The sequence below is a fragment of the Hemitrygon akajei genome, chromosome 13, assembly GCF_048418815.1.
Source record: "Hemitrygon akajei chromosome 13, sHemAka1.3, whole genome shotgun sequence".
Lineage (NCBI taxonomy): Eukaryota > Metazoa > Chordata > Chondrichthyes > Myliobatiformes > Dasyatidae > Hemitrygon > Hemitrygon akajei.
Genome location: NC_133136.1, coordinates 31,546,449 through 31,570,294, shown reverse-complemented (window position 1 = coordinate 31,570,294; position 23,846 = coordinate 31,546,449). Strand labels below are relative to the sequence as shown.

At 41.0% G+C, this 23,846-nt stretch overlaps 1 protein-coding gene across 7 annotated transcripts in view; it reads right to left on the bottom strand.

The window, feature by feature from the left end:
• Positions 1-4,010: 4,010 nt before the first annotated feature.
• Positions 4,011-23,846, bottom strand: part of LOC140737735 (urea transporter 2-like) — a 139,504-nt gene continuing 119,668 nt past the window's right edge. For all 7 annotated transcript variants that reach the window (XM_073064322.1, XM_073064324.1, XM_073064323.1 and 4 more), the window contains 5 exons: positions 23,104-23,251; positions 21,976-22,110; positions 9,997-10,046; positions 7,993-8,152; positions 4,011-7,051 (listed from right to left, as the gene is read on the bottom strand). In XM_073064322.1, the coding sequence (XP_072920423.1) occupies positions 6,888-7,051; positions 7,993-8,152; positions 9,997-10,046; positions 21,976-22,110; positions 23,104-23,251 (657 nt within the window). In that variant the 3' untranslated portion in view covers positions 4,011-6,887. The remainder of the gene's footprint in view (positions 7,052-7,992; positions 8,153-9,996; positions 10,047-21,975; positions 22,111-23,103; positions 23,252-23,846) is intronic.

Below are 23,846 nucleotides of genomic sequence, written 5' to 3'. Positions count from 1 at the left end.
CTATCATGAAGGACCCCCACCATCCAGTCCACACTCTCATCTTGCTGCTGTCAACAGGAAGGAGGTCCAGGAGCCTCACGTCCCACACCACCAAGTTCAGGAACAGTTATTACCCCTCAGCCATCAGGCTCTTCAACTGGAAGGGATAATTTCACTCATTCCAACACTGAGATAATTCCACAACCTATGGACTCACCTTTAAGGACTCTACAACTTGTGCTATCAATATTTATCACTTATTTACTTATTTTATATTTGTTTTCTTTTTTAGCATTTGCGCAGTTTGTTGTCTTCTCCAAATTGCTTGTTTGTCCATCTCTGTCGTGTATGGTTTCTCATTGATTCTATTACGTTTCTTTGTATTTACCCTGAATGCCCGCAAGAAAAAGAATCTCAGGGTAGTATTGTTGTGATGGAAAATAACTGGTTCTTTAAGTCTCAACAGTAGAGGCCTGGACACACACAGTTTTAATAATAAGGAATTTATTTACAAGGGGAAGTCGGGTCTACACAAGCAACTACAATACACAGGGAGCGGTGTGGGGACAGGGTACGGTTACACAAACAAAGAACAAGGGAAAAGCACTACAACAGCTATCCCCCTTGACCTTGGATAGCTGCGGCTCCCTTACCAGGACAAACGATAGACCTTCCCAAGCATAAATCAATGCACTTACCTCCAATGTGGTGGTCTGTAAGAGAGGGCTAGCCAAGGGCAAGTCTCACCTTTTAAAGCATGGGGCTGGTTGAGATAATCCAATTAAGGTGACCAATAATTTAGGTGTGCATTGATTAGTTGGGAGGGACCAAATGTTGATTGGCATGTGGTGTGTCCTCCGACCAGCCAGGTGGCAGTGCATCTGTCACGTGGCCGGTATCTCTGGATACACTCCACCCCTCGGAAGACACACATAAGAGGGTGGAACAAAATCGCATATACCAGAAATAACCAATTTTGAGCAGCTAAGTAAATGCAGAGACACTCTTAATCAGCTGGCATGCGCAACTTAGTATAGAAATGGCTATGAGTACAAGAATGAGTGCGATGGACCAGTGAATGACAGTTGCCCACCACCCCCCTAGGGACCCAAATGGCCACCAATTGCCCCATGAGGTGTTGTGCTGGAGGAGCTGGTCCCTTGATTTTTGAATTTTAGCCACCAAGTCCCGAATGTGGGCGGCCAAGTGAGTGATGTTGTGTAAATCGCAGGAGACAAGGCCATGGCAGATAGTGGGGCTATGAATGTAGCCTTTGGGCAGGCGATTAAATGTGTATTGTCAGCTATCCCAAGTAAAGGCAAACTGGTCTTGGCCATCTGAGTGCAGGGGAATCGAGAAAAATGCGTTCACTAAATTGACAACAACGTACCAGGGTTTATGGGAACGGCCTGCGATGTCTTCAGTAAGGGTGACAATGTCAGGTACAGTGGTGGCGAGGGGGGGTGCAGCCTTGTTCAATTGCCTATAATCAACGGTCATCCGCCAGGAGCCGTTCCTCTTACAGACCGGCCAAATGGGGCTATTGAAAGGCGAGGCAGCGGTTCTAATAATTCCCTCCTGTAACAGGGCTTGAATGGAGTCTGCGATTTCTTGGTGCCCCCCGGCACTCTGTACTGACTGTTACAGATGATCTTGGAGGGAGGGGGTGATGCACCATCAATAACTCACTCTGAGACGCAAGAAGCGAGGTATCGGCTTTTATTGACTGGAAGAATGAACAACACTACATCCTGGAGAATGAGGCCGGGCTCAGGCCTCAATCGCCTTTATACAGGGGTCTGTGGGAGGAGCCACAGAAGCAGTCAGCAGGGGTCTGTGGGAGGAGCCACAGGAGCAGTCCAGACAGGTATATGTAGTTCACCACAGGGGGAATAACAATTGGCTCCCACTTAGCCACCCCGTCGACAGTAGTGGTTCGCGCAATGCCGAAGGTGAACTTGCCTCTGTTTGTTTCAAGCGATTGTCCCTTTAAGACATTGATCTCGAGGATACATTCCGGGGAGGAGGCAATAAGGACTTGTACACGTCTGGGGGAATGGTTGCCTATGGCGAGGCAGAGGGTGACCTCCTTAGCTGGTAACAGGGAGCCCCCCCAATCCCTCTATCTGCATGTCCATACCCCTCCATAAGGCAGGACTGCCTGGGATAATCGTGTGCTGGGCGCCTGTGTCGACAAGCGCCATCCACCTCTGTGTGTTTCCCTTTCCCCAATGTACTGTGACGGGTATATGTGGCCTCAGGTCCCCCGGGCAGGAAAGGGCGAGAGAGCAAATGCGCCGGGGGCCCTGGCCTTCATCCTATGGGAGGGGGGAAGAGGTCTGCCATGCCGGGGGTGAGGCACTTTGCTGGTGGAGGTGGGACATTTCCTGCCTGACGAGCTGCCTGAGTTCTGCTTCGAGGGCCTCCGAGACAGTTTCGGGCAGGGAAGGTGCGGAGGGTGGCTCGGTGTGGGTGGTCTTTTTGTAAGTAGTCTTCCCCCTGCAATGCTCCTTCCACAGGGCATATAGGTTGGGGGTGGGGATGCCATCTATCTGGTTATGATCCACCCCTGCACGCAGCAGTTCCGTGTACAGCTGCCTGCGTGTACATCTGAGAGGGATAGTGTCTAGGGCCCTTGTCTCGGTCTTCCGGACCTGCATAGGTGCCCTCCTCTGCATATATTCTAATCCCTCCAGGAGGGTGATGGCATCCCGTACGGTCCTACCCCTGGCTGGTGCCATGAGGGGCAGGATTACCGACTTCAGATTGGGGCGTGCGGTAGTGACCGAGTATCCCGCTAGGGCACCGGTCACTCGTGTGTTTTCAAGGAAGTTACGGTCGCAGGCACCTTGATAGATGCCGTTGACCAGTGCCCATTCCCTGATAACCCGGGTGACCTCACTGACCGTACCCCATTGCGGGCGCCCGTGTAGATCCCACTCCAGAAGTGTGGGATAGCGAGCTCGTACTGCGGTCACTACCCGATCCCACAGGGTTGTGCCGTCGCAGATTTCTGCTTGTGGCACCCGCAGTGCATTGTTTATGCTCTGCTGGTCAGAGAGGCTTCCCAGGGCACTTGCCTCCTGATGGGAGAGGCTGAGGTTGGGCCCCCCCTCGTCCCACAGCCGGAGCAGCCAGGCCACGAGGTGCTTGCCTGGTCATTGGTGGTAGCAATCCGCCAACTGGGTCAGCTCCTTGGGGGAGAAGTCCCAGGTCTCCGTGGTCTTGGAGTGACTAGGGGAAGGTCCGGCCGTCTCCCCCTCGTTCCCTTCCTCCCTGCGGTGAACCTGGGACCGCACGGTGACGGGTCGGGCATGTTGGAGCTCGGGTGAGAAGGGGGAAGGGTGGTTGTGGGACCTTGGTTCCTCGGGCATCCCCTCGTCGTCACCATCCAGCCAGATGTCCCCATCCCCCAGCCATGCGTCCAGCTTGTCGCCACACTGGACTAAGGCTCGAATCTTTAATGGGTCCGGCTGCCATCAAGTTTTATGAGGCGACAGGCAAGTTCAGTTCCCCTAACTTCAAGGTCATTGGCTCGGGCCTGGGCAGCCTGTGCTGCTTCCTTCAGCGTGCAACAACGCTGACTGAGGTCTTCAATTTCCCTGTCCTTCTGACCACACAAGTGTTGCAAGTGATCAGTAATTCTAACCTGGCGTCTCAGCAGGGATGCAAACAACCAGAAGGCACCCCTTTGACTCCCCTTGGCTTTGGGGAACCCTGATTCCTTCAGGAGGGAGACCACATGATGGCCCAGCTTCTCTCCACGGGGCTCTAACTGCTCAGACCAGTCCACTGGTTTTCCGTGGTCTGCCAGCATGCTGGCCAGACTCTCAAATCCCTCCCTTTCATCAGCCCACCCAGGGATCTTATCCTGGGTGCCTGCACTGGCTTTCTTCCCCTTATTCCAGAACATTATCCCCTGTGCTTGTGTCCAGCCAAAACCTATGAGACCCTGCGCTGCAGCGCCAAGTGTTGTGATGGAAAATAACTGGTTCTTTGAGTCTCAACAGTAGAGGCCTGGACACACACAGTTTTAATAATAAGGAATTTATTTACAAGGGGAAGTCGGGTCAACACAAGCAACTACAATACACAGGAAGTGGTGTGGGGACAGGGTACGGTTACACAAACAAAGAACAAGGGAAAAGCACTACAACAGCTATCCCCCTTGACCTTGGATAGCTGCAGCTCCCTTACCAGGACAAACGATAGACCTTCCCAAGCATAAATCAATGCACTTACCTCCAATGTGGTGGTCTGCAAGAGAGGACTAGCCAAGGGCAAGTCTCACCTTTTAAAGCATGGGGCTGGTTGCGCTAATCCAATTAAGGTGACCAATAATTTAGGTGTGCATTGATTAGTTGGGAGGGACCAAATGTTGATTGGCATGTGGTGTGTCCTCCGACCAGCCAGGTGGCAGTGCATCTGTCACATGGCCGGTATCTCTGGATACAAGTATATGGTGGCATATATGCACTTTGATAATAAATTTACTTTGAACTTTGCATGGGTTACTTTTCAGTTTGGCTTTTACCTTCAATAATGCTAAACCACTTGATAAATCTGCTCTCCCTTTGTTTATGCCATCCTATATTTTATAGTTCTTAAGAACAGCATCATCCTCTTCTTTTGTGAGCTGAACCATGTTCATTAAGTACATTATTCATGTCTTCTACTTTCACCTCCACATACCAGTTACCTTTTTTGGTTCTGAGGAGGCCTTACACATCTTTCAGTTGCCCTCCATAAAAATCTTTCGATTTTCTTTACATTTATTTGCCATTACTTTTTCATACCATCAGTATTGTTTTCCTTTTAACTTCTTGCTACAATTTCTATGCCCTAAATTCTCTACAATATTAAGTTCTCCATGCCTGACCTAAGTGACCAATTTTTGTCCTTTTTTACTCCTCTCTGCGGGGAGCAAGAGCTTTGTTGATCTTGCTTAACAACTGTTGCAGAATTAGGGACAACAATTATAAGTTGGCATTTCCGGCAGTTTTGGTCACTAAAGTAACTGAAAAAGTGAGATAACTAAATCTTCAGTGAACCTACTGTATATGTTCAGTGGACTTATGTATTCAGGAGAGCGAATCACAACATATGAACCTGGTTCTGGTTCTGAAATTTGGGATGGGCACACTGATGTGTTCAATAAACCTTACATTGAAAATCTGAATATCTTTCTATAGTCTCATCTATGAATCACTCTGATCTCTGTTCACAACAACTAGATTAGCCAAGCCAAAAATACATATTTTGAGTTGTTTCAAAATAAAAGTCATAAAGTCTGATGGTTGGCACAATTAAAGGTGAATTTAAATACTTCACATCCAGTGTTTGAGTATTCCAAGATCTATACTATTGATAACAACCAAGGGAATAATGTATTTGTTTAATACAACTATTTCTGACTGAACATAATCCTATTGATTGAACACACTAAATATTAGAAAGCATTTCCAAATATTTGATTGAGACAATCTAACCAACATGAATATAGGCTATCCAGGAAAAAGACAGGAAGGACTGAAGATAAACACTGAATTGGTAACCAATTTTTAAATTCTAACTGCTGACTGTAGTATTAAACAGCATTTTCTATATTTAAGTTCTCATTTTAAAAGCATTTTTATTGCTTTATTTATGTCTTGAAACATATTAATTGTCAAATTTCACAAAATAGCTTTTCTGTATAAAATAAGCAGTCCAAATACATACTTGTTATCATTTTTATCTATTAAAATGGTTAAAAATTCATGACTAAGTGTGATTTGCAGAATCAGCCATCTGGTTAATTAAGTTTTAAAGTCAAGATAATGGACCATTTAATAGAGACAATGAGATATAATTGTATTGCAAGGCTCACCATTCAGAAGAATCAAGCTATGCTTTGATATAATATATGACAGAGAAGGATACCATTTGGTCTATTCTACTTGATCTCCATTTATTCAGACTATCATACAGAATAGAAGCACAAGCCTGGAAATTACCAGTAAATGTTTGAAACATTCAGGTTTTATGAGTGCTTCAACTGAACCATTGAACATTGCAACAAAATGGGCCATTTGTTGCACTGAATTTATTCCAATATCCATTAGTTGTGAATTTCAATTCCATTTATCAATCTGTTCTGTATTTTTAATGCTCCAAGATGATTTGACCTATCATGCTCAGCAGTTTGAAGAAAATTCAGTTTTCCAACCCAGTCCATTTAAAATAACCAATAAAATTAATGAAGTAATGAATGTCTTAAGTGGTCATTTGATAACATCTCCAGCAATTTCTAAGTGATGGTTTAACTTTCACAAAATTATGCATTACCTTTCATTAGAGTTTTAAATTCTGGTTTCCAGCTACTTATCACACACAACACTGTGCCATGCAAGGTTCAGTTGGGAGCACTTTCAATGTCAAATCAAACATTTACAAATTCTTTTTCAGAGGCTTGTGCACAAAATTCTTTGGTCATTTATTACTAAATACTAAGGGACTACTACATTACTAGAAGTACTGATAAAGAAAACTTTAATTTTATATTATTGTTCAAATGAAGAGCAAGGGAATTTGCTGTTGCATTTCCTATTATTTTACAATGAACTACTGCATTGGCTGCAAAAATTCATTGCTACATTTAGTGACTATGGAGGATGTAATATAATATCATTTCACTATTGTACATAATTTTGTGGGGATTGTTTGTCAGGGATTAATGAACAGTTACGAATCAAAAGCTTTATTTCAGAATTGACATTTGGCACACCTTTGACTAGAATAAGCTTTTTATAGGAAGCTTCGTGTTCACAAATGAAATACAGATAGCTCAGACATCATTATCTACTGTACACCACTTTGTCTATTCTGACTTTTAATTTAGTTGATGGACTTTCATTCTTGGCTTCTTTTTATATTTCTTCTACCTCACAGATCTTGAAATTTACATTTGTCACAAGAAGAACGCTTTTCTGATTTGACCCAATGAACTTCTCTTCTTCAGCAACTTGATCATTAATTCTTGATTGAGATGTTGTATAAAGGAGAGAGCCACTACACAATTCGTTTGGAAAAACTGTGTGTGCAAAAAGAAAGTTGAATGTTTTACTTTCTAGTAATTTAGTCAGCATGAAAATCCTGGAAAACGTTTCCAATTAAGTGTTTAGAAAACATATAATGTAGGGGTATAGTCTCATGGATTAATGTATGTAATGGTAGTTAAGATGAAATTGAAGGCTTACAGTGATCAGCCTTCCTGCATGTCTGATTAGGAAAAGTTTTGTCTTTGCATTTCATGCATCCACAAAAGTTGAAGATAAAAGTGTGAAACCTTCTGCAGAGAACACACTCCAACAAGCACATGTGTCAACCTACTGTGCACTTCTCATTTGTATAGAGAAAATATTTCTCCTCAGGTGGTGGCAGTCTGTGGAGTACCCCTCCATATTCCACCCCTGAAGGTCTTCCTTAAAATTCTGTTTTACAAGATGTTATTTACCTTTTAGCTTTTCTTTTCCTTAACACCTATTTATTTTTGTCTACATGAAATGTTTTGGGGCTCTCTGTGTTAAGTGTGAGTGGTTGGATACATAAATTTTCCTGGGTCAGGCTAATAATGATCAACCAGGTTAGGTCCTATATATATATGGATGGTTTTAACTCCAAATGTCCAATATCCAACTTACTTTTCAAATTCAGAAGTGAGAGCAGGAGCTGTTCAAATCAATGGTGTTGGATAGAATCAATATTACTTATTGGATATCATGTTATTAGTATAGAAAGGGTCCATTTCAACTTTGAAACAAAAACAGTATCTACAGTAAAATATTTATATTATATGCCGATTATGTAATTACGAGGAACCAGTTGCATGCATATATAGGTAGTTCTACCATAATGTGTGTTTCCATAATGTGGAGTGATTATAAGGCGATTGATAGATGCGGCAACATGATTTACATTCTTGTACGCAGCTATACTTTCAAGGTTTCTTTGGATTATTATAGTTTCATTTACTTTGTTCAGTTTCCTTCATTTCCAGATAGATCTTTCTGTTCTTCTCCGGGTACGTCACTTCGCATAGCGCTAATTTATAGATGTCTTTGTGGTTACTCTTCATCAGGAGAAATACAATTGTGGAAAGGCAGAAGGGCCAAGTGCATGCAGGTAATCCAAACTAGAAAACAGTGCATAATAAAACAGTGAGGGGAAACATCGTTGCTGCTTCAAGAAAAACTATTGATGAAAGCAAGCCTGGATAACAGACATAGTCCGTACTGAAGAGGATTTTATTGTTCCACAGAATGCAGCCCTTTGGTGAAGTTCATATTAATATGCACAGGCTGCTGTTATGCATTAACGATTTAAGAATTAATATAAGTATAGCCTAAACAGTGGATCTGCAAAGTTAATGTTTATACATTCCACTTTAAAAGATGTAGGAGATTTGAAATGATTCACAGATTGTGGTCTTGTTTTATGCACCCCAGGGACAGCTGCCTTTCGAATCGGATAGGTCATAAACAGGAGTGCTAAACCTGAATTAGCCTGCATCTGCTCAAGATGGCTCACGTGGTATTCCATCACAATTACTGTGAAAATGTTTGTCCATATTTTGAGCATGCAATGTTTCATTTCCCTTTGCATTGTTTTAGTTCTCTGAGTAGTGGCTCAGTGTTGTGCATCTGACCTAGTCATGCGTTGATTAACATCAGAGCTATAACCCACAAAGCCACAGCATACGGGATACATGTGTACTACTGAAAATGTGGCAAAGGGGGCAGCACAGAGTTGCTCCTCACTGACATGGATCTTCATATCATATGGCAAGGTAACATACCATTCAACCTATCCAGTCCCTGCTAGCTATATTCATTTCATCATCTAGCATATGGCCTGTAAGTGTTCTTTGTAGAGATACAGGCCCTTTAGGCTCACTGAGCCGTGCTGCCCAGCGACCCACCAATTTAACCCTAGCCTAATCACAGGACAACTTACAATGACCCATTACCCTACTAGCCAGTAAATCTTGGACTGGGGGACGAAAGCGAAGAACCTAGAGGAAACCACGCGCACACAGGAAGAATGTACAGACTTTCTTACAGAGGATGCCGTAATTGAACTCCAACCTCCGATGCCCTGAGCTGGGTCGTGCTAACCACTATGTTACCACTTTCCTTGGGGTTTAAAGTGCTCATCTGGACACTTCTTAAGAGCTATTAGTGACTCAGCTTCCACCACTCCCTCAAGGTACTCACTGCTCTTCGGATGAAATGGATTCCCCTGAAATCCCCTCTAAATTTCTTATGCCATTATCCCAAATCAAAGTCCTCTAGTTTTATTCATCTCTGCTCTGGAGAACAGTTTCCTGCAGTTTACCCTTTCTATACCCCTATGATTTTATATATCTCAAGGAGGTCCCCCTTAACCTGCTCCACCTCAGGGAAAACAGACCTGACCTCTCCTGTTTCTTCTGATAATTGAAATACTCCATCCCAGACAATATCCTGGTGAGTCTCCTCTGCACCCTCTCCAGTGCTATCACACCCTTCCTATATTTCGGTGACCAGAACAGCATGCAGTACTCCTCTGAGGTCTAATCTCATGCTCTTGCCTTCGATACCCTGATTAATGAGTGCCAGAAGCCCATATGCCTTTTTAACCACCATCATAAAACTCTACTGCCACTTTGAATGATCAGTGTGGACAAGGAAAGGGGGCAGAAAACAGACAAAGGTATTAGAAACCCTACCGAGATCAGAAACGAACAGAAGGTGGAGGTAAACACCCACACTAACTTTTTTAATTGCCCTCATTTAATTTTTGCTCCTTTAACCCCACTAAATAAATCACCCAGTTCATAGTACACATCCCACACTCAGTCACAGTAAGTGAATAAGGCTATTACATTAATGCAAGTTGGTTCTTTAGTTAACGAAAACATATGGATTTAGTGAAGTCACAGGTTAAGTTTAAAATGCAAATATATTAAAATTTTAATAACTGCTGATGATCACTTACCACAGACATCATATTCATGAGTGCTGCTCCTAAGTAAGCGCAGAAAATTGCTTTTGGGAAAAGATGGAAAAATATTTAGTTCAGTAAGTCTTAGAAATACTAATTAGTACTCTTCAAGTAATTAAATTATAATACTTGCTTACCTAGACTTTATATTGAAACATTCTACTGCTTATTGAAGGTTTAGGGTGGGGATAACTAAAGGCATAGTGAGAGTGATTGGGTTTGAAGCTATGGATCAAAGCACATGTACTGATTTATGCTCACAGCTGTGATTATGGAGGGACTTGAAGGTTATGTAAGATGTATGCGGGGACAACTGGTGGGCAAGATGTCCCAAGTAATGCTAAGGAAAGCTTTTGATGGTTATGAAGTCAAAAATGAGAACTTTCAAATTGATTCACTAGAATAAATCAGAGCCAGGCAAGGATAATGGGGAAGGAAGACTTTGTACATTGAGAGACATTGGACTATAAGATTATGAATGACCAAAGATTTGTGAGAGGTATCTGCTGACTTACCAAAGGTTAGAATATTAGAGAAATTAGTGTTCTTAGGAATGAATGTGTATGTGAATATTTCAATGTTGGAGAAGTGCACTATGTATGAAATACTTTGGAGTCTGAAGGAGGATTGGCACAGTAGTGTAATGCTTTACAGTGCCAATTCCCACTTCTGTCTGTACAATCTCCCCATGATCGCATGGCTTCTTCTGAGTGCTCCAGTTTCCTCCCACATTCCATTGACGTATGGTTAGGGCATGCCATGTTGATGCTGGAAACATGGCAACACCTGCCAGCTGCCCCCAGCCCATGTTCGAACCGCATTGGTCATTGACGCAAATGACGCCTTTCACTGTATGTTTCGATTTACATGTGACAAATAAAACTAATTTTTTAATCTTTAAGTAGCCCAGAAACAGATGTTGGGTAGAAATACCAGTCCTTTTTGAAAACTGTACCAAGATGTGACTCCACTCTCACTGAAGCTCATATGATTCCAGGAACATTGAGCATGTTGAGTGGCTTACTGTTCACTCCCAGCTGGAGGGTACGGGATAGGGTGCACTGTTTTAAGATAAGAGGCTGATCATCTAAGAGTGTGGAGAAGAGACATTCCTTCAGACAGAGAACTAAATATATTTTGAAGGAAAAAAGAGTTGAGCTCAAGGGTCAGCAGAATTTGCAGAGCAGGTTTAAGGAACTATATGGACTACTCCTGATTTCCTCGTGTCTACTCCTGTTCTTGTTTCTTACAAATCTTTACACCTGTCCATCATCATCTTTGACTACAGGTCCATATTATTTAATAGCCTGACTAAAATAAAACACTGGATGAATCTTTTCATCATAAATCAGCTTCAGCAAAACTAGCAGGTATCCTTTCTAGTTTCCACTAATGCCGTTATGATAACACTTCATTCAGCCTGAGGTAAACTCACCGGTGTGCAGCAATATATCTTTGTAGACTGTACCAGCCATTGTCTGCCAATTGAAAAATGATCTATTTATTCCTCTGCTGCTTTATCTTCTTAAAGCAATCTTCTGTCCATTGCTAATGTGGTACCACAAACGTGATTGGGTTTTACAACAACCATTCATGTGGTTCAGGTAGCACTTACCAAATGCCCACTGATAATCTAAAACACTTCAGCCTCCTGTATCTATCCTGCCACTTAAATGCCTTGAAGCTTTAAATTGGATCTTTCAAATTCCATTTGCCTTTGATGAAATCATGTCTGCATGGTTAAGTCAAATTATACATCCAATTATACATCAGCATTTCCAGTACTACAGAGATCACACTGTTTTCTCTTTCTTGAATAGTAGTCTTCTTATGCAGTTACAGCATCTAAGATAACTTACTTCTATTGCAGTATTGCGATGTGTGAGATGGCTGATAAGGATTATGTGGGATCTCAGACTTTGCTGCAAATGGTGTAGGATGAGCTAGGTGGGGAAGGTACGTAGTTGCTTTTGGAGGTTCTTTACTTTCTACATCATTTTCACTTGGCCTATGAATTATCCTTTTGAAAAGACACAAGATTCTCAATACCTCCCTGGATGCTTTTTTTTTCTCTCTCTCTCCTAATTGTAGGCATATTAGGTATTTCCTATGAAGCAACAAAGATGTTATAATATCTCCGAGGAGGCTTTGGGAACATCTTTGAAATGTTTTCCCTACCCTCCTGGAAATCTATTGTTTTGATACCTATTTGGGGATTCTTGTGCTAAGTATGTTGGTGATGTGATTTGTCCTTCAAAGCCTTGATGCTGTGGATGTTGCCTGGGAGAGGGCTCTGACATAGATTTGTTTATCATAGATTTGGAATTCCATAGATTTCGAAGATTTTGCAGAGAAAATAATGATAATACCTCATCAGCAACTGTCAAAGAAGCAAGGTGATGATCACTATTCCCAGCCAAATATGAGCATAGTGCTGCATTTGATCTGTGAACAATTCTTTTCTCAGGTGGGCACTCGTGTGTGGATTTCAAAGTTCAAAGTAAATCTATCATCAAAGTACATATATGTCACCAGAAACTTACCTGAGATTCATTTTCTTGTGAACATTCACAGTAAAAACATAGAAACATAATGGATCAATGAAAAAGTTTACAGAGACAAATAACCTGTGTTCAAAAGGCAACCACAAAGAAATCTGCAGATGCTGGAAATTCAAACAACACACACAAAATGCTGGTGGAACGCAGCAGGCCAGGCAGCATCTATAGGAAGAAGTACAATCGAAGTTTCAGGCCGAGACCCTTCGTCAGGACTAACTGAAAGAAGAGATAGTAAGAGATTTGAAAGTGGGAGGGGGAGTGGGAGATCCAAAATGATAGAAGAAGACTGGAGGGGCCTCCTGTCCCATGATCCTCTCTCTTCTCCAGCTGTGTATCCCTTTTGCCAATCAACTTTCCAGCTCTTAGCTTCATCCCTCCCCTCCTGTCTTCTCCTATTATTTTGGATCTTCCCCTCCCCCTCCCACTTTCAAATCTCTTACTATCTTTCTTTTCAGTTAGTCCTGATGAAGGGTCTCAGCCCGAAACATCGACAGTGCTTCTTCCTATAGGTGCTACCTGGCTTGCTGCGTTCCACCAGCATTTTGTGTGTGTTGTTCAAAAGGAAATCAACTGTTTTAAAACAAAAAGAAAAGAAAAAAAATATTAAAGATAATTAATAAACAAGCAATTGATATTGAGAACATGAGCAGAGGAATCCTTAAAATTTAGTCCATAGGTTGTGGAATCATTTCAGTGTTGGGATGAGTGAAGTTATCTCCTTTGGTTCGAGCCTGATGGTTGAGGGGTCACTGAACCTGGTGATATGGGACTTGAGGCTCCTGTACCTCCTTCCTGACGGCAGCAATGAGAAGAAAGCTTGGCTTGGATGGTATTCATGATTATCAAACTTTTCCTCAGTATAGTTCCTAATAGTAGAAAGACGAGTCATATTTTTAGGGTCTTGTGGAGGCCTCTTGTACAATGAAGACAAAGTCTTAGTCTCTCAGTCAACCTAGTCATGACCCTTGCACTTTAATTGCTTGCCTGCAGAGCACTTTCTCTGTAACTGTAACACATTACTCTGCATTCTGTTATTGGTTTTTCTTTTGTTAGTACTGATACATGGAATGAACTGTTTGGATGGCATGCAAACGAAATTTTTCATTGTGTCTTAGTCATTGTCATTATGTCACGTCGTATGACGTGGGCGATGATTTTCTTTGACTGTGATTGCTCTTGGCAAATTTTCCTATAGAAGTGGTTTGCCATTGCCTTCTTCCGGGCTGTGTCTTTACAAGACGGGTAACCCCAACCATTACACTGGACAGCAAATTTTTTTGAAATGGTTGCTTCCTCAGGAATTTTTTGTGGTTATGATTGCGCACTTGAGGATGAACACATATTTAATTTCAGACTACTTGTATCACGTAGAAATTTGGAAACTGCTTGTATTATGTAGGAATGTAGAGAAACAAGAAGTTAACTTTTATTGAATGTAATGCGTTTAATTGCATATTGGTGCAGATGCTTTGCAATAGTTCAACTAAGCTAAAAATATTTTGTTGATAATTTTCATTTGTGCACAGTGTCTGAGGCTTCTCCCTTAAGTGTCCAACAGTCATCAGCCAGCATTGGTGGATTCCAATTGCCCTGATACTGTTTCTCCTTGACCGCATTGTCCTGGTGAAATCTTTCACCATGCTTGTTGATGGCACTGCCAAGATTTCCAAGGAAGAATCTAAATGGGAATGCAGAAAATGAATCTTTAGTGACAGGTTGCACTTTATGGTTTTGTGTGCTTGAAGCATATCGTCAACCAGCTGCATGTAGTTTGGTGCTTTGTAGTTGCCAAGAAGATTTTCAACAACATCCTTGAATGCCTTCCATGCAATTTCCTTTGGCCCCACTAGAAATTGCTTGTCATTGATGACCTGTTTGATTTGTGTAAAACAATTTTTTTTCCTTAATCTTGCCATTAGTTACCCTGGGAAACAAATGTCTCAGATATTGAAATCCTTCACATAAATTTTTGTGCCTGCTGACAGCAGGTCTTGAACTCAGTAGTTCTGCTTTTGCCTTTGACAAACCCAAGTTTCGGTCCAGGTCATTTAACTCAGATTGGGTTATCAGATGAGGCTCACTAGACATAAGGAGTTCAAAATCATTATCAGTGTCATTTTCCATTCCTGGCTTGTGTGTCATGGCATTTTCCTCTGCTTCCTCTAGTCTCCATGTCGCTGGTGGCTTCAGTACTGGAGGACGATCGTCATGTGGCACAGGTCACATGGCTGAAGGGAGATTGAGGCATTCTACAGATTTCTTGTTTTGAGCAGAAAAACTGGTCAGACACAAGTTGCAGTCTGTCACATGATCCTTCTGTTCTCGCCATATCATCGGGACAGCAAACGACAACAAAATGGTGCGTGATAGGGAAATTTCAAGGTAATTTTCATGATCAGCAGCCCAAGATCCATAAGATACACCCAAAACTATTCAGGAAGCAAAATCATTGTTGTCCAGTGTTATCAATGCTCTTGAGAGATTGTCTGGCTGGCATCAGTGGTGGCGTAACCAGTACTTGTGATATGCACCAGCTGCTCATACGACCATCCGCCACCTGCTCCCATAGCTTCATGTGACCCTAATCAGGGGCTATGCAGGTACTACACCTTACCCAAGAGTGACCTGCAAGCCAGTGGGGAGGAAGAATGCCTTACATCCCATTGAGTAGAGACATGGCTCCACCCTGCCACCCAGTTCATGTCTTAGTATATGCGACAATAATAAACAGTATATACAGTTATTGTTGGGAATGGTGTTGTGCAGCAGACGACCAATTGGTAAGGTAAGTTTATTTTGTAAATGTTCAGTGTAAGATCTATTTACTTGTGCACCTCAGTGAACAAGTTTTAGATAACATGGAACTTATCTTCAGAGTGTGCATACTGTATATGCAAGAATGTCTACATTCAGCTAAATTTGACAATGATTTGCCACAATCATACCATTGATGAGGTCAAGGCTTTTGACTGGCCTTGCTATATTTGCAAAACAATTTGATGGGGGCATTTTAAACTGTAAGGAATTTTGGAAAATGGCCAATATACTGTATTTACATTCTCTATAGAATATTGGCCAAAACTTTCAAGAGATTGGTTTCCTCTCGGTATTAAAACAAATCATCAGTTACATTTTTATGTTAGATTTTTGTCCATCTTACTTGCATTTGTTTTTTTCTTGCTCTTCTACTTTGAATAGAGGTCTTTTCCTCTTGTGTATGATCTTGTCATAACTTACAGCGTACTTTTTCCAGAGAGATAAGCAGAAAACCTCATGTTGACAGCCTAATTCAGGCACTGGTAATCTGTTAGATGAGGGCTTATCTCAGTGAGAAAGTTTAAGGATCTTCACATTCTCCAAGCATTCAGAGGTACTGTTATACTGACCTCCACCTAACCTTCTCTTTTATCTCTATCAGCCTGGCCCCCAAAATAATCCAGCAACTGAAGCGTTGCCACAATAACGTCATGATTAAAAGTGTCAAAGACCTCTCAGGGATATCTTTCCTCAGACATCCTGACAACCTCCAATCAACAGAGAGTCACTGGGTGCTCACGAGGTTCCCTGAAGTCCATCATGATTAGTAACTGTGAAGAAACTCTTTGCTGCTTTACCAAAAAACATTACTGCTGATTTGATGACAATGACCAGGAGATCAAGGAACTAGTTCATTGGAAGTGCAAAACATCCTTGGATTGAAAACTCCACACAACTCAGGGGAAAGGAAGATATTCTACAGATACCCAAAGTCAAAGGCCTATTCTCTAACTGGCAATTTAACCCCAAGAAGAGTAAAAATTGCATATGGGATAAATTGCATGAGATAACTAATCCTCTCCCAGATCGATCACGATGTCTGCTCCTTGGATTCCTACTCAACACATAAAAGTCTTTATTTTACCTGATATAGGAACTGTAAATGTGGCAGCCTGGATCTTAATGGTGTTTGGAAGTTCCTATAAGCTGCAAAACCACCTGACATCACTACCTAAAACTTCTGGGTACAATACAAATAATTTTATTCCTTACATTAATAGTTCATTCATAAGATTTATGGATCATTGGGATCTCTTCTGGGGAAGGTACAACTTGTACAAAAGAGATGGTTTACACCTGAACCCGAGGAGGTCCAATATCCTTGCGGGAAGGTTGATCTGGAGGATTTAAACTAATTTGACAGTGGGATGGGAGCTGAAGCGATAGTGCTGAAGATGAGGTAGTTGGTTTACAAACAGAGGCAATGTGTATGAGACTCTTAGCAAGGAGAGGCTGATGATAGGGCAAAATTTCAATCAACAGGACAAGTTGTAATGTAAAAGGTGGACAAAATTGAAAAGGGTGAATGCAGGACTGAAGATGTTATATTTGAATATGCGTAGTATACGGAATAAGGTAGATGAACTTGTCACAGAGTTACAGATTGGCATGTATGATGTTGTAGGCATCACTGAATCATGGCTGAAAGAAGATTATGGCTGGGAGCTTAATATCCAAGGATATACATTGTATTGAAAGGACAAACAGGAAGATAGAGGGGGTGGTGTTGCTCTGTTGGTAAAAAATAAAATAAAATCATTAGAAAGAGGTGACATAGAATTGGTTGGAAGGTGTTGAATAATTGTGGATAGAGCAAAGGAACTGCAAGAGTAAAAAGACATTAATGGAGTTATATACAGAGTCCCAAACAGTAGTAAGGATGTGGCTTACAAATTTACAATGGGAAAAAGAAAATGCATGCCAAAAGGGCATGACAATATGCAGGTAGATTGAGAAAATCAGGTTGGTACTGGATCCAAGAGCGGGAATTTCTAGAATGCCTATGAGATAGCTTTTTAGAGCAGTTTATGGTTGAGCCCAGTAGAGGATCAGCTATTGTGGATTGGATGTTGTGCAGTGAACTGCATATATCGAAGTGCTTAAGGTAAAAGAAACTTAAGGGGAAGGCGATCATAATATGATTGAATTCACCCGGAAATTTGAGAAGGAGAAGCTAAAGTCAGATGTATCAGTATTACAGTGGAGAAAAGGAAATTGCAGAGGCATGAGAGAGGAGTTGGCCAGAAATGATTGGAAAATAACATTGGCAGAGATGATGGTAGAGCAGCAATTCAGAAGGCACACGATATATATATATTCCAACGAAGAAGAAGTATTCTAAAGGCAAAATGACATAACCATGGCTAACAAGAGAAATCAAAGCCAACATAAAAGCCAAAGAAAGGGCATATAATAGAGCAAACATTAGTGGGAAGTTAGAGGATTGGGAAACCCTTAAAAACTAACAAAAGCAACAAAAAAGTCATAAAGAAGGTAAAGATGGAATATGAAAATAAGCTAGCCAATAATAGTAAAGAGGATACCAAAAGTTGCCTCAGACACATAAAGTGAGAGTGGTTATTGGACTGCTGGAAAATGTTGCTGTAGAGTTAGTAATGTGGAACAACAGAATGGCAGATGAACTGACTAAGTATTTTGCATCTGTTTTCACTGTGGAAGATACTAGCTGTGTGGTGGAAGTACTAGGTGTCAGAGGTCATGAAGTGTGTGAAGTTACCTTAACCAGGGAGAAGGTTCTTGGGAAACTGAACAGTCTGAAGGTAGATAACCTGGACCAGATGGTGTACACCCCAAGGTTCTGAAAAAAGTGGCTGAAGAGATTGTGGAGGCATTAGTAATGATCTTTGAAGAATCACTAGATTCTGGAATTATTCTGGAAGACTGGAAAATTGTAAATGTCTCTCCACTCTTCAAGAAGGGAGAGATGCAGAAGAATGGAAATTGTAAGCCAGTTTGTATGACCCCAGTGGTAGGGAAGATGTTGGATTCAATCGTTAAGTATATGGTTTTGGGGTACTTGCAGGCACATGATAAAATAGTCCATAGTCAACATAGTTTCCTCAAGGGAAAATCATGCCTGACAAATCTGTTGGAAATCTTTGAAGAAATAACAAGCAGAATAGACAAAGGCGAATTGGTTGATGTTGTGTACTTGGATTTTCAGAAGGCCTCTGACAAGGTGCCACACATGAGACCGCTTAGCAAGTTAAGAGAGCCTATGGTATTACAGGAAAGATTCTAGTATGGATAAAGCAGTGGCTGATATGCAGGAGGTAAAGAGGGGGAATAAAGGGAGCCCTTTCTGGTTGGCTGCTGGTGAATAGTGGTGTTCCACTGGGGTCTGTGTTGGGACCGATTCTTTTTATGTTATATGTCAATGACTTTGATGGCTTTGCTGCAAAGTTTGCAGATGATAAGAATAAGAACAGGTGTTCTTTTAGAATGGAGATGAGGAATTCTTTAGCCAGAGATTGGAGGGACAGGTAGTTATGAGGAAAGAGAGAGGCTATAGAAGGTCCTAGACAGATTACTAGAATACACAAAGAAGTGGCTGATGGAATATAGTGTTGGAAAGTGTATGGTCATGCACTTTGGTAGAAGAAATGAAAGGGTAGACTATTTTCTAAGTGGAGAAAAAATACAAAAAAACTGAGGTGGCAAGGGACTCAAGAGTTCTTGTGCAGGAATCCCTAAAGGTTAATTTGCAGGTTGAGTCTATTACGAGGAAGGCAAATGTGATGATAGCATTCATTTCAAGAAGAGTTGAATATAAAAGCAAGGATGCAATGTTGAGACTTTATGAAGCACTGGGGAGGCCTCAGTTGGACTACTGTGACTTGTTTTGAGCCCCTTATCTTAGGAAGGATGTGCTGAAATGGAAGAGGGTTCAAAGGTTTAGGAAAATTATTCAGGATTGAATGGCTTAATATATGAAAAGCATTTGATGGGTCTGGACCTGTATCCACTTGAATTCAGAAGAACGACGGGTGTCCTAACAAATGGTGAAAGGCCTAACAAACACATCAAATGGTGAAAGGCCTTGATAGAGTGGATGTGGAGAGGATGTTTCCTGTGGTAGGAGAGTCTAAGACAAGAGGACTCAGCCTCAGAATAGAGTGATGTCCGTTTATAATGGAGTTGAGGAGGAATTTTTTATCCAGAGAGTGATGAATCTGTGGAATTCATTACCACAGGCAACTGTGGAGGCCAAGTCCTTGTGTGTATTTGAGACAGAGGTTGATAGAATCTTGACCTGTCAGGGCATGAAGTTGTGTGAGGAGGGAGAAGGCAGGAGATTAGGGCTGAAAGGAAGAATGGATCAGTTTTGATGAAATGGCAGAGCAGATTTGATGGGCCAAATGATCTAATTCTGCTGCTATATCTTATGGTCTTACTAATCATTGCTAAATCAGTTTCTCTAGTCTTAGCTTAAATACATAAGGGATATGTATTTAAGAGGTTCTTAGATAGGGACACGGATGATAGAAAGACAGAGCCCTGTGGAGGGGAAGAGTTATATTAATCATACAGTAGGCTGAAAGGTCAACAGAGCCCCATGAGCCAAGGGGCCTGTATTGTGCTATAATGTTCAATGTTCAGTATTCTATCTTCTCGTCTGGAATTTAATTAATTAACTAGGAGTTATTTTTAACTTTTCTTTTGTTTAAACCACAATCAAAAAAGAAGGCAATCCTTACCCACCAATAAACGTCACGTTGAGTTTTTTCTTACAGTCTTAGAGCCATTCGCTTGACTCACTATATTCCAGCTCCCCTTGTTCAGTTCTTCTCAGCAAAGCTTTTCTTTAGTTTTCATCTCTGCCATTCTCATCCAGTTTCTGTGACTTCTGTCTCTTGGTTCTGAATACTCCATGTTCTTCTTAAATTAACATTACTTTCCTCTTTTGTTGTATCTCCATGACTCTCATTCAATTCCCACATAAGCCTGCAACCTTTATTTCTTTTGCATGGATTTATGTTCCATGCTGTGCTTGTGCTTTTCTTCTAAATATTCACAGTGTTATCCAATGTGATACAACGGGTAGTTAAAACTGTCCACTGCATCACTGGCACCAGCCTACCCACTATGAAGGACATATAAACAGAAAGGTGCCATAAAAGAGCCAGTAATACCATGAGGGATTCCACACATCCTGCTCATGGACTGTTTGTCCCACTCCCATCAGGGAGGAGGCTTTGTAGCATCCACCCCAGGACCACCAGACTCAAAACAGTTATTTTCCCCAAGTAGTATGGCTGATTAACACCTCTACCCACTAACTCCAGCATATTTTATTACTTCCTGTCAGTCACTTTAAATACAGCCTACTGTCACTGCATGGACATACAAACAACTATTTTATTCATTTGTATTTATTGTGTGTGTTTTATTCTTATTGTATTCTTTTCCTTTAGTGTTTTTTTCTTTTATGCTGCACTGGAGCTGGAGTAACAATTATTTCGTTGTGTACGAGAAATGACGTGAAACAATCTTGAATTTTGAATCTTGAATGTTATCTCTCTCCTTCTCCATTACAGCAATTAATTACGAAAAATCCTGTAAATGATCATATACTAACCTTTCTCCCTAAAAGCTGCTCCTCTTTATGAGCTCAGTGTTGCCATTCCAGTTTAACCTGGCTCTGGTTGAGCAGGCATATTGACCAGCTTAAATGATGGGGAATTCCAGCCAGTTCCTGCTTGGCTGTCCATTGTCAGAACACAACTGGGTAGATGGCAGGAGGCAACGTCCAGCGAGTTCTGATCTTTGGTGCTCTTCTCAGAAACTTGAACTTCCTTATAATGATGGGGTAAATTCTGACAGTTCAATGTGGAACTGCCGGCAGTTTCTAACACATTCAGTCTTAACATTTCCCAGCTATGCTTCTTTAGCTTTCTCTTTCTCTATTTCTTACTGTTTATACCCACGTCATTCTCACTCAGTATGCCGTGTTGCTCTCAATCAGCTCTCTCTGAAAAGCGAAACCACCCCCCATCAGATTCTGTAAGTCTAAAATAAAATTAGTAAATACAGAAACACTCTGCTGAAAAAAGAAACAATTAACATTTCAGACCTGAAGCATAAACTGTTTGTCTTTCCACAGATGCTGTGTGACCTTCAGATTCCAGCATTTTCTTTCATCCGCACTCAGCTTATATATCCTTGCCAAAGTCAGTCAGCTCTTTCTCTGTTTCATGTGAACCCACGTCGATGGAGTTGTCGGGCAGTAATTCTACTGGCTTTGTCCTTATTCATTGTTTCGTGCTCTACCACACTGTTTCAAATAGCACTCTCTATCAATGTACAGTACATGTGGAAGATGAGTAAACTGTATATCAGGACTATGTGTGGGGATCAGAGGATGATGCATCAATGTTGACTGTATGGGAGAACACTGGTTTAAAGAGATACAATATCCAGACTAATAGCAAGCAAAGGAATGGTATCAGAACTATGCTACAATAGTAGACTATTGAGGAGAATGAATCGTGGTAATGGTAAATATGTTTATCAAAAACTGGAAAGACAAACAGGTTTTCTGCAAGGATTATCTCTGATGCTCTTTTCAACTTACAGCATGTTATTGCCAAGAAATGAGTCTGCCATGTCAAAGCATAGAACATTCCACCCACTGCAATGCAGGCAAGGACAGAGTTGTAACCCCATAATCCATTATAGATTTTCTGAAATGGTGAAGCCAAAGATAATCCTGTAAAAAAATTAAACAGAAAAATATTTAGCCTTTTATTGATTACTAGATGTTTCTAATTGCCTTCAGGAAAACATAGAAACATAGAGAACCTACAGCACAATACAGGCCCTTCGGCCCATATGGTCTGACAATTCATGATTTGATCACTTAAAGCTAAATGATCTCAATATTCAGTTCTAAGTAACTAACAAGTGAAACAAATAGATGAATACAAATTTTCTATCAATGCCCAAAAGTTTGTTGGAAACCTAAAATGACTAAACTTTTATACAATAACTACAAAATTTAAATAGCACTACTGTAAAGTCATCTTGCTTGTTAACTCTGTGATATATTTAATGAACCTTGGGAGTAACTGAGTGCTAGGGCATATTTATCTAAACTATGATGCTTACTTAAGTATTTTACACATAGTTTTACAGGGCAATAATTGTCCAAATTTCAATATTCATAAGTTCAATTACATTTTATATTGTCTAGGAATTTTGAAACATACAAATAAACATATTTGTATATTGAAATCAGCACGTTGGAAGTTCATTAACACTGAGCTCATCTCTAAGTTTATGTATTAAAATGTGGAAAATGTTCAAATTCCACCTTGATAATTTGTGAAAAACATCTCAACATAAAAAAACTGCTATCAGTAAAAGTGATTATGAAGCTACAATTTGCATAATTCTTTAGTTCCCTTAGGAAAGGAAACATGAAGTTTTCTTGGCTCGAAACATTGACTGCTTATTCCCCTCCGTAAGCGCTGCCTGACATGCTAAGATTTTTCAGCACTCTGTTTTTGTTGTCATGCTTATCTGTGGTTCAAGTGCAATAGTAACCTAGTTTACGTCTAACTTCCCTCTGAAGTGTCTGAGCAACCTAGCTCTGGGAGCAGCCAATAAATCCTGAACTTACCCAAGAAAAAAAAAGAAATAAGCAACATTTTACGCAGAGCCCTTAAAGACGCCTTTAAAGCGGTGATGTATGCAGACACACCTGCCAATACCCCTATACATGATCCAAGTACAGCATGCAGGCAGGTGATTGGAGATGAGATAAGTAATGCAACAATGAAAATTCCACCAGTCCAGGGATTGTCACAGCCATACACCTGTCCAACTCCCACTGGGACAGATCTCAAGAGCTGAATAAAAAAAAGAAAGGGCACATTATATGATTTCCTTGGAATGTGAAAATTCTTTCACTGAACTGTCAATTGAAAAAGATAATAGGAGCAGAACTGACAATGATCAGAGGAAGCATAGCGAATAACTCAGAGAAATTGCAAAGGACAATGGACAACAAATGCTTTCCAAAGTGTTGCTTCCTCAGAATTTTATTTTTTGTTTATGGTAGACCATCTGAAGCTGAACACAAATATGATTTCAGACTACTTGTATCGTGTAGGAATTTAGAGAAACAACAGTTAACTTTTATTGAATAGAATGTGTTTAGTTGCATAATGGTGCTGATGCTTTGCAATAGTTCAACTAAGCTAAAATGTTTTGTTGATGATTTTCATTTGTGCTCAGTGTCTGACACTTTCTGCTTAAGTGTACGATAATAATCAGCCAGTATTGACGGATTCTAGTTGTCCTGATACCGTTTCTCTGTGACTGCAATGTCCTGGTGACAGCGCCAAGAATAATGGGGAAGAAGTCTATTTGGAAATGCAGAGAAAATTAATCTTTAGTGACAAGTTGTGCTTCATGGTTTTGTATACTTGAAGCATGTTGTCA